The sequence below is a fragment of the Carlito syrichta genome, unplaced genomic scaffold (assembly GCF_000164805.1).
Source record: "Carlito syrichta isolate Samal-C Ts95f unplaced genomic scaffold, Tarsius_syrichta-2.0.1 Scaffold213046, whole genome shotgun sequence".
Classification (NCBI taxonomy): Eukaryota; Metazoa; Chordata; class Mammalia; order Primates; family Tarsiidae; genus Carlito; species Carlito syrichta.
In genome coordinates, this window is record NW_007157142.1 from 181139 (window position 1) to 192457 (window position 11319).

General features: G+C 42.5%; 1 protein-coding gene across 1 annotated transcript in view; it reads left to right on the plus strand.

The window, feature by feature from the left end:
• The window catches only part of IDO2 (indoleamine 2,3-dioxygenase 2), a 67185-nt gene that overhangs the window by 33161 nt on the left and 22705 nt on the right, over positions 1 to 11319 (plus strand). Inside the window, exons 3-7 of the mRNA XM_008051637.2 lie at positions 1520 to 1639; positions 4072 to 4190; positions 6839 to 6853; positions 8341 to 8440; positions 10027 to 10144. Of these exons, the coding sequence (XP_008049828.1) occupies positions 1520 to 1639; positions 4072 to 4190; positions 6839 to 6853; positions 8341 to 8440; positions 10027 to 10144 (472 nt within the window). The remainder of the gene's footprint in view (positions 1 to 1519; positions 1640 to 4071; positions 4191 to 6838; positions 6854 to 8340; positions 8441 to 10026; positions 10145 to 11319) is intronic.

The following is an 11319-nucleotide window of genomic DNA, read 5'->3' on the forward strand; positions in this document are numbered from 1 at the left end:
GGTAGCTGCGGGTATGGAGCTCGCAAGTGTGGCTGGGACACATCCTGAAGGAAAACACTAACAGATTTTGAAGACTGAAAAATTGACCGCCGAACATCTCAATCTACGTTGTACTGATGACATGTTGACAATATTCTTGATAAACCGACTCAGATAAGATATATTGTTAAATCTAATGTCACTTGATTCTCTTTTACTTTTTTTGAAATGTGGCTACTGGAAATTTTTAAACCACATACAGGACCCACATATTTCTCTCGGGCGGTGCTGACTTAAGGATTCAGCAGAACTGGCTCAGCCCTTCCTGGCTCTATGACCCTGGGCAGACACTTCTTCTTCTCTGAGTCTCAGTACTGTCCTCTGGATTTGGGGGAAGAGGAAATACTACGCTGCATGGGACTCCTGAGTAATTATTACTAGAATTAGAATTCTCAGCTGGTTTCCACTGAAACGCAGAATCTCCCTCCCCCATTCACTCCACTCCCGGCTCCTCCATCCTCCCCCGGTCCCCGCCCGCCTCCACTCCGACCTGCCCTTCTCCTACATGCCTGGAGAACCCGGTGTTTGCGAGTCTGCGATCTGCTTTTTGAGGAAACTCGCAGTCTGGCAACGGGGAGAGGCTTCCCCCTGGCGGTCACAGGAGGAAGGGTACCAACGTCAGGACTCGGCCCGGTGCCTGGTCAGAACAGATCCGCGCCCACCTGGCGAGGCCTAGGGCTTTAAAGGACACCCAAAATACTTTCCGCCGTCCTCCCTCTGGCGCTTCGGGCCCGGGAGGGGGCACCGAGGAATATCCAGCACAGGCTGCGTTTAGATATGGGGTGGGGCCGGGGAAGGAGGCTGGAGCTTGGAGGTAGCAGATGGCTGGCAGGACAGGCGGTGCAGTACTGGGGGGGGGGGGGGGGACTGAGAATCTCATGTTTGTTTTGATGGGGCTGTCACTGATAACTAACTTCTGTACAGAGTTTAAATGTCCCAGGACGCTGCTGTTATCCTCATTTTGACAATGAAGAGTCAGGCATGGGGGGTGGAAAAGTCCTAGCCAGTCTCACATCCGGGTAGTGTCCATATTGAATGGAGACAGTGACGCCCACAAGATAGGGCTCTTTCAGGGTTCATTGGTATCAAGTAGACGGAAGCACCTGGCTGGATAAGGCGGGATTACAAAATTGCCATGAGGGACTCCTATGGAATAAATTATCTCAATCTTGGGCTTAATTATTCTACAACTCCAACTAAGCAGTGCCTTTTAGTGATGGAGACCGGAGTGTGGCACAGCAACCATGGGGACAATTTTGGGGCTCAAGTGGAGTGGTTAGGCTCTTCCTCAACAATAGTATATAGACCACCTCCTATACTGCAGTGCCCTAAATCTAGGGTAAATAGGTGTGCGCAGGCTCTCTGTTCCATCATTGCAACAGAACCCATATTCTCACACCCAAAGGAGCTCTGCTTTCCAGAATCCCTATTGCTGTCCCCACCCCTATCACTCATAGTCTTTGGAACGTCTCTTGAACAGATGCCCCTTCTGAACTGCCAAATCCTGAAGGGTTACCGGGAGCAGCGCCTGGCCCATCTGGTCCTGAGCTGTATTTCCATGGGATATGTCTGGCAGGAGGGAGAGATGCAGCCCGAAAAGGTAAGGGACAGAGAGAGACCCAAACTGTCATCCAGCAAGCAGGCTGCACCTGCAGGTATGCTGGTTGGTACTGCACTGTCTCCTGGAAAATGGACTCTTTTTTGTTCTTTTGGATAGGTATCAATTGTACAAAAGGTGAAGATCTCATTTAAATGGAAGGTTTTTTTTTCTTTTCACTAGGAAGCTAATTTTCTTTTAAACTGATAGCCGTTTTTCCCTTTTATTAGCTATTGAATCTATTTTCTCTGGCACCCTCTTCCAAGAATGTCTAAAGAGCTGCATTTGAAGACAGATTCTGAGAATTCACAAAAAACACACAGCATTTTGTACTCCTATACATACCTGTTATCCTGATTGCTTTTCACACTCTCATGAGGTCAGTAAGGCTTTACTATGCCCATTTTACAGACAGTTGAGAAGTGCAGACGTTGACTTCCTTGACCAAGGTCAGATAGTAAATTGGTGGAAAAGCTAAGGTCTAAACCCAGATCTGATTGCACTGATGTGCCCTTCTTTCCCCAGAGGGACCCATAGACATTTATTTACAACACAAATTTTTATTTTTAATACTGCTTTCTATCCAGCCAACTATTATTCTGACTCTTAATAAGTCATCCAAATTTTTTCTGATTTTTTTTTTTGAGTCAGAGTCTCACTCTGTCATCCAGGCTGGAGTGCAGTGGCATGCTTACAGCCATGCCAGCGTCGACCTGCTGGACTCAGGCGATCCTTCTGCCTCAACCTTCCAAGTAGCCAGAACTACAGGCGCACGCTATCACAACCAGCCAATTTTTTGATATATTGTAGAAACGAGGTCTCACCAAGTTCCCCAGGCTGGTCTCAAACCCCTAGGCTCAGGCAATCCTCTTTCTGTGGCCTCCCAAACTGCTGGGATTACAGGCTTGAGTCACTGCACCCAGCCTGAATTTTTGCATAACTTTTAATAGTTTCAGCCTGAACTTTGAGACATGCACTATGCATAGTGTAAATTGATGTTCCTTTCCATGTTTTATGAGTGTACCTTTCTCAGAAATCAGGGCGTTATCCTTGTTTGGATTCATAATAGCCAGCAGCCCACACCCATTGTGTTTGCCTGATGGATTCTACCTCTTATCCCTCAGGTGAACACATGAGACTGAGGGAAAGGAACAAATGGAGCTGCTCCGAACATTTTTGTATATCAGTACACCTCATTTTAAAAAGTAGTGTGTCTGATGCTGGAAGCTGGAAATCTAGGCACATCCCAATGGGTCCCGGTATGCCATCTGCCACCCCAAAGCATTGTCTTAAACTGGGAATAGAGCAGGGAAGGATGGTGGGGGAGGATGACCTCAGCTCCCAGCTGTGTCCCTGTCATTCTGGGGGGACCTGGAGGCTCCCTACCCGCCACTCACCGCCTCCACCTCAGAGCATCTCCTTTCTGTTTCTACTCCCTTCTTGGCTTTCAGTTAAGTAAGCACCTTACTTCCCATTGCCTTCCAAAGAAAGATTACCTGAGGTACACATTCCAAAACTCTTTATTGTTTTCTACCTAAGAAGTCATGCTGACCCATATCTGTCTAAAAGTCCAAAGGAAAATGAAGACAGAGCAGGACTTCTTTAGCAGATATTTCTCTTTTAGGGGAATGAAAGTGAAAATGAGAAGGGAGAGGAGTGCTGCTTGAGTATAGATTCGTTTAGCCTTCGACACAGATAGAGATTCCCATGGATCTAAGCAGATTTCCTGGATTTGTGGTAGATACGGCTCTGTAGGGGGTCCCTCAGATAAAAGAGGGTTCTGAGATGGCTTACTTGAAGGTGTTATTGAGTTTGACATATGAAGTGAACAGTAGAGTTCATTTCCACACAGGCTGAGGTATTCTGCTCCTCATGATTCTCTAGGGTACTCTGGTCTCTCTGACTCATATCCATGCACACATATTCCTATATCTAGCTATATATCTCATCTATCTATCTATTATCTATCTATCTTCTAGCTGATCAACCAATCTATTTATCATGTATTTATCTATCATCTGTCTTGTCTATCATTTATCATCATTAACCTATCATCTATCTATCATCTATTTATCCATCTGTCATCTTTCTATCTATTGAGATTTTTTCCTCACTGCTAATCTTCTTGGCCCCAAATTTATGCTCAAACATTTTGTCAATGTCTTTCTTTGCATAATCAGTTTTCAGAGTTTATTTATACTCTGTGTGTATGTTTGTCATCTAACTTGGTAATTTTCATATATAGTGCAATGTGTGCTCACGCATGATATTTCTACTGAGTTGTTAACAGAGAGATATGTTGAGGTGCATGAATGTCAAGCTTGGTTCTCAGGTCATTTTTCAGTCATGAGATTGCTGGAATAAAACACAACCATATATTTCCTCTGCTGCATTCATTCTAGGCTATGCTAATTGTCTGGATTTATATCTGAAAGGTTCTGCCAAGAAATCTTGCCATTCCATTTGTCGAAGTCTCCAGGAACTTGGGACTCCCTCCTATCCTGGTCCACTCAGACCTGGTGCTGACAAACTGGACCAAGAGGGACCCATATGGGTAAGAGAGGGAGAGAAAACATTGGGGGGTTTTTTGTTTGTTTGTTTTGTTTTCTTTATTTTATTTTATTTTATTATAGAGATTTAGGGTACAAGTAAGGATTAACTGCATAAGTAGGCTGCATGCAGGTGAAGTTTGGACCTCCAACTAGCTTTCAATTCCCCTAATTTGGGACTGGATACCCTTTGTATTGTTATGTATCCCCTCCCTCCCCCTTTGCAGTGCACAGCAACTGCCAATCCTTCCCTAGTGCTAATGTGATTAATGTCCAGGTCCCACTTATGAGTGAGAACATGTGGTATTTAGTTATTGGTTTCTGTGACCAATCACTAAATGTGATGGTCTTCAGCTCCATTCAATTTTCTGTGAAGTCCATGATTGTGTTATATTTCATGGCTGTGTAATACTCCATCAAGCATATGTATCACATTTTCTTCATGCAGTCTACTTTCAATGGGCAGTGGATTTGGTTCTATGTTTTTGCTATTGTGAAAAGTGCAGCTATAAACGTGTGTGCAGGTGTCTTTTTTGTAGAACAATTTATGTTCCTCTGGGTATGTTCCCAGGAGAGGGACTGCTGGATCATATGGAAGGTCAATTTTTAGTTCTTGTAGAAATCACCACACTGCTTTCCACAGAGGTTGAACTAGCTTGAACTCTCACCAACAGTGTAGAAGTGTTCCCTTTTCTCTGCACCCATGCCAGCATCTGGTGGGTTTTTTGTTGTTGTTGTTGTTCTTTTTAATTAATGGTGGCCATCCTTACTGATTAGGTGGTATATCGTTATAGTTTTGATTTGAATTTCACTGGTGATTAGAGAACACTTTAAATTTCAAAGACTGAAGTGTCGTAAGAGGTAGTCTTATTATTTCACCTCTACCCACAGGACACACCCATTCTCTTTCAGCTGTTTTATGATTAGGGAAGTTCATATTTATGTCAACTTTATGGTGCCAAAGAAGGGGTAAACTTGAACACAAATTAAAAAAATCACAGTCCCCAGAAATTTCCTCTCAATCTGCTCTGAATACATTGGTCTAGACCACTTTTATATGTCTGTTTCCAGATGACATCTGAATCACAACCTGACCTACAAGCTCCTGCATAATCAGACTTTATTTGTTCTTTCTCACCACATTGTGTATTCCCTAAATGCCCTCCATCCAAATCAAGTCAGAACCAGGGTCTTCAGTAGTGACCATTGTATAATGACCATGAATGAATGTTATGGACTAGTGCTCTAGGTATGTTGAATTGAGAATTTGTTTAATGATGCCATCTATCCCACCAAGCTTACATCATCACTTTGATAGTTGGGTTAGGAATGGGGGCATTTGTCTGTAGAAGAAATGGCATGAGTTTTTAACAAAAGAGAAATCCAATAAATAGTGAGAGCTGAATGGAAGAGGTGAAATTCACCTTTGAACTTCATTTATATATTATATAGTCAAATTTATTTTAGGCTATAGATGAAAGAGAAAACACTTTCTTATGTGACTGATCAAAATAATTGAAGATTCATTGAGGTTAGATATGAGAAAGAACTTCCTCAGTTTAAGGACTGTGGGTAACCATGGGATTGCCAGAGAAGGTGATGGGATTCTACTTTAAAGGATTAAACATTACTTGGCAGTTTAGCTCTTAGGACTTATTTATATGTTTCTTGGAAGAAGTGAGAATGGGTCACATCATCTCTCCAAGGAACTCTGAGGTCTATAGGTTTATGTTTTTTATAATTATTCATTGTGATCTTTTGACCAATTCTGCTTTAATCACAAAACTGATGACCACTGAAAACTGCTGAATGTGGCTCAGAATTTGGATGGAAAGAAATAATAAATATATCTGCTTTGGATGGAAAGAAATAGTAAATATATGTGCGTAAGTTGTTCTGATCAAGTATTGAGTAATGAATAAGCTGGATTTATGATTCAAAGAGAAAGAGAGAAGAAGGGAAAACTGAAGGGAAATGGCCATGCTGGGGTGTTCAAATTGAAAATGCAACCACAGAAAACTTGTTTCTGGGGAAGTGAGAGTGCAGGGCCAGTGTTATCTGAGAGATGGAAACATGGTCCTGGTTCTCACCAGTTATTCTTCTTGGTAATTATCTTTTGGAGTCATTTAATATGCCTAGCACAGAGCTAAGTGCTGGGAAGAAATGAAAGAAGCAGAAGCAGAGTATTCTCCAAGTGGTTAAATAGCAAAAAACCAAAAGCACTACATGATAAATGTCAAAGAGTGACAAACAATATTTGAATTTCAGAGAAATGGCATCAATGCAGGCTTTGAAAATCAGCAAAAAACTTGGCGAGGAGGCAGAGCTTGCTCTAAGCAAGTCCTAAAAGATGAATAGGAGTAATAGAACAAAAATGTGGGCTTTATGGTAATGACAAGAGAAGCGAAATAATGTATCAAGATGGCCAAAGACCAAATATCTGGGACTGATGTGTGAGTTGAGATGTGTCTCATTCTTCATCACAGAGCAACCCTTAGTCTAGTCACAGCCTGTGGTGTTCAAAGAAGCGTGGATGTGTGTGTGTCTGCATGTACATTGCACATGAGTCCAATGTATATCTAGTGTACGAATTAAATTGCTCTTTTATTTTCTTTTTCCTTTTTATGGTTGTCAATAACTGAAATTTTACCAGACCTCTGGAAATTGGGTAAGTTCTCAGAAATCTTTTACTCACTTTAGAATCCATGCTAACCTTAAAAGTTTGCAATAAAACAAAAAAGAAAGCACATCATATTATATGTATAGTATAATATCAACTATATAAAATGCATAAAAAACACTAGAAAAAATGTGCCAAAAATTAATAATCCAGAAGTTAACAGTGATTACTTCTGTCTTGTAGGAATGAGGGGATTATTATTTTTTATCCATATTTTCCAATTTGTATATAATAAAACAAGTAAAGGACAATGCAAGAAGAAAAAAAAAGACCTTTACCAAATTTCTGTGACCTTTAAAAGTTAAATGGTCTGAGACATGTTCCTCATCTCACTATAACTTCTATGGAAAGCCAGATTGTAGGGAATGGTTGCTACAGCCTTGGAAGAACACCTTTGAAATATCTTGTGATTACACAGACTACAGGTCATGAGGTACATCTGGTCCAGACATTCTTGGGCTCTACTTCCCCTAGAGAGCAAAAACAACCTCTGGGCCAATGTCATCTCTCCCATAACCAAACCTCAGCTGTGGTCATCAAACCCAGGAAATAAAGGGGTTCACTATAAATGCTTGAACTCAGGACACTGGGGAGTGAAATGTGACGACATCATTTCCCAAACTGGGAATTACCTGCTTGGACAATGAAAGTCCTGACTTTGTTTTGTTTTGGGTTTTGTTTGTGTGCCACCTTTTCTCATGACTAGAATGTTTAGGACAAAAGTGATCTGTGGAATTAAGTTTTGAGGTTTATAGACTGTATCTATAGCTAGAATATTTGAATTCATTTAAATAACAGCAGGTCATTTAAAAATGATTTATTTGTAGTAGCCTTGTAGCTCCCATTCATTATATAGCATTTGGTTAAAAGATCATATATATAAATATACATATATATATAATTTGTATATATAAATAAATGTAACAGATTAGAAGCAGTGGGCCTGAATTATGAAGCTCTTTCTGACCTGGTCCTGAGACGAACCAGCTATATGATCTCATCGAACAAGCTGCTTACTTCTCTGGGTCATAGTTTGTACCTCTGAAAGGGAACATGGACTTACCTGCTGCCTGAGGTTACTCTGGCTCTAAGACTCTCTGACTTTGGACAGGAATGATGTGATGGGCTATCTAATTGACTTTTGAAGAATCAGCTATTCCTTTTGCTAAGAACTTTCCATCCCAGTTTCAGCTGATCATTTCATCAGGAGGAAGGTCTAGGACTATCTAGACCAGGCTAGAATTGAAGGGTCCTCAGTTCACATGAATGTGAGCTTGAATTGATAGGCTCTCTTTCCTCCCTGAACATAGCTGAAGGTAGATGCTAATCCTCAGGGCTACCCTACGGAGAAGGTACTGTAGTACACCAATTCTACTTTGCATTACCTAACTCTGCGGGGACCTATGGGCTGTGAAAACTCACAGTATCATCTCCAAACCTCCAAAACTCTAACCAGTGATTGTTTCCTTCCCAAGGAACTTGGAGATCATCATCGCCTTTCCTGGGGGAGACAGCCTGCGTGGTTTTATACTGGTGACCGCTTTGGTGGAGAAAGCGGCAGTGCCTGGAATTAAGGTATCGTCTCAACTCGCATCACTTCCTTCTTTTGAATGAGAAACAAGTCTGAATTTTACTTCCCACTTGGTGCCTTTCTCTGAAGTAGATCCCTCAACACAGAGGAACACCAACCTTGTCCTACTAGTTCAAGTGTTATCCTTAATAATAGCAAGCAGCTCACACCCATTGTGCTTGCCTGATTGATCCCGCCTCTTATCTCTCAGGTGAACACATGAGGGACAGGAATGAATGGAGCTATTCCAAACATTTTTTTATATCAGTACTCCTCATTTTAAAAAGTAGTGTGTCTGAACGGGCGCAGTGTTTCACACCTTTAATCCTTGCACTTTGGGAGGTCAAGGTTAGAGGACTGCCTGAGCCCATGGGTTCCAGACCAGCAATTTGGCAAGATCTCATCTCTACAATAAATAAACAACAACAACAAAATAACCAGGCATGGTGGTGTGTGCCTGTAGTTCTGGCTACTTGGAAGGCTGAGGTGGAAGGATTGCCCAGCAGGTTGAGGCTGCAGTGGCTGTGAGCATGCCACTGCGCTCCAGCTTAAGTGACAGAGTGAGACTCCAACAACAACAACAAAAAAGTAGTGTGTCTGACACTGGAAGCTGGAAATCTAGACACATCCCAATGGCTCCCTATATGTCATCCGTCACCCCAAAGCATTATCTTAAACTGGGAAAAGAGGAGGGAAGGGTAGTGTGGGAGGATATCCCCAGCTCCCAGCTATGTCCTGTAGTTCTGGGGGCTCCCTCCCCCCTTCTTTTAACTCAAAGGGGAAGCAATCTAAGTTCTAGCCCACAATATTAGCTTCCTCGTTTCAATTCTTATATAATTGGAATTGACCATTTGTCCGTTCCATAAACAGGTATTGTTTTAGGCAACAGAAAATCAGGGTAAATGGAGCAACCTGTGATCAACTGAGCACTTATGCTTTGTCTAAAGACGTTTGATTTACGCCATCTCTTACCACTTTCTCTGGAAAGCATATGTTGAGTGCCTACTGTGTCCTTAGTAGGGTGACTAGCCCTGGCATAACTGTTATAACATCTTTTTTTCTCAAACGTGAAACCCTATGGTTGCTTTAATTCCCATCCCTGTGTTTGGTCTACTGGAAGTGCAAAATCAAATATTAGCCTTCCGAGTGCAGTTCAGATAAGGAAGTCTTTGTGGCAGAGGGGATGCTGGAGCCAGTGATCTGCAGAATCTGACAGACTTCTGCAGAATAAGACAGAGCTTCGCAATGAAGATGCCCTTGTTGGAGATGCAGACGCAGAAATGATCATGAGATGTGATCAACCCAGAAGAAGAGAAGAGAAAAAAATAGAGCTCAGGCCCTTGAGAGCTATGAGAAGCTAGTGGAGAGATTCAGAAAAACTTACCCAGGGTTTTGTCTGGGAGATACCCAGAGACTCTGGCCCTCAGATAGACCCCACAGCAGACCTAATTTAGGATGCTGCCAGGGACCTCTGACAAAACGTCCTATAGTCAGAGGGCCCCCTCCCCAGGTTCCCACAGAAGTCAGGAAACTTACAGCTCAAAGACTTTAGGGAATGCTGCTGAGTTGGATGTGTGAATCTCATCCCCAGGCACTCGTCCAGGGAGTGAATGCCATTTCACAGCCCAGCCAGGACACCCTGCTCCAAGCCCTGCAGCAACTGAGGCTCTCTATTCAGGACATCACCAGAACTTTGGGACACATGCACGGTATGATGCTCCAGAAGCTGCTGAAGGATCTCCAGAGGTTGAGGGCTCGGCTGGGGCGAGGAGGGCCTGAAGGATGGGCACATCCTACATGGGTGATGCTATATTTGTTCACTAGATGGCGACAGAGGATTATCTTTGTTTTAAGGTAAACATTTGCTCTCCAATGGGAAAATGATCTCTCAGTTTTCAGAGCTATTGTTGTGAACTGTCCTTCTTTATTTTCTCCTGTGATTAGGATAGTATCCTCTCTTCAGTGACCAGATATTTCTTTGGCATGTTGAGGTCTTGCCTGAAGTTTGGGAGAAGGATATGGGGTTCGCAATATTGGTCACACGAGCTCCATCCAGCAGTGTTAGGCTGCTGCAGGACAAAATTGTGATGGTGGAGTTTGTCTCCACTCTCTGATGCTCCTCTTTTTATTCTCTCAGTTGGTTCCTGAGATAACTGACCCTGGCTTTATGCCTTATCTAATGGACATCTGTGCTGCTTTTCTGTGGCATGAGTTGTCATAGATGTGTAGTTGTCAGAATTAAAATAAAGTCAAGGCAAGGTGTGGTGGCTTACACCTGTAATCCCAGCACATGGGAGGCCAAGGTGAAAGGATAACTTGAGCCCAGGAGTTCAAGACCAGCCAGGCAATCTAGTAAGACCTCTCCTCTTCGAAAAATTTTTTAAAAATTAGCCAGGTGTGGTGTCACACTACTGTAGTCCCAGCTACTCAGGAGACTGAGTTGAAAGAATCACCTGAGCCCAGGAGATCAAGGCTGCAGTGAGCCGTGATTGTGCCACTACACTCCAGCCTGGGTAACAGAGCGAGACTCCAACTTAATAATTAATTAATTTATATATATAAATTAATAAATGGAGCTGGGGTTCTGCAGAATCTGACAAACTTCTGCAGAATAAGACAGAGCTTCGCAGTGAAGATGCCCTTGTTGGAGATGCAGAAGCAGAAATGATCATATGTGATAAATCCAGAAGAAGAGAAGAGAAAAATAGTATTATATATAACAAAATAATATGTATATATATTGGAGTCTCACTCCCTCTCCCAGGCTGCAGTGCAATGGCACACTCCTGGCCACCCCAGAGTTGACCTGCTGGGCTCCGGAGATCCTTTCACCTCAGCCTTCCAACTACCACAGCCAACTAACTTTTTTTTTTTTTTTTTTTTG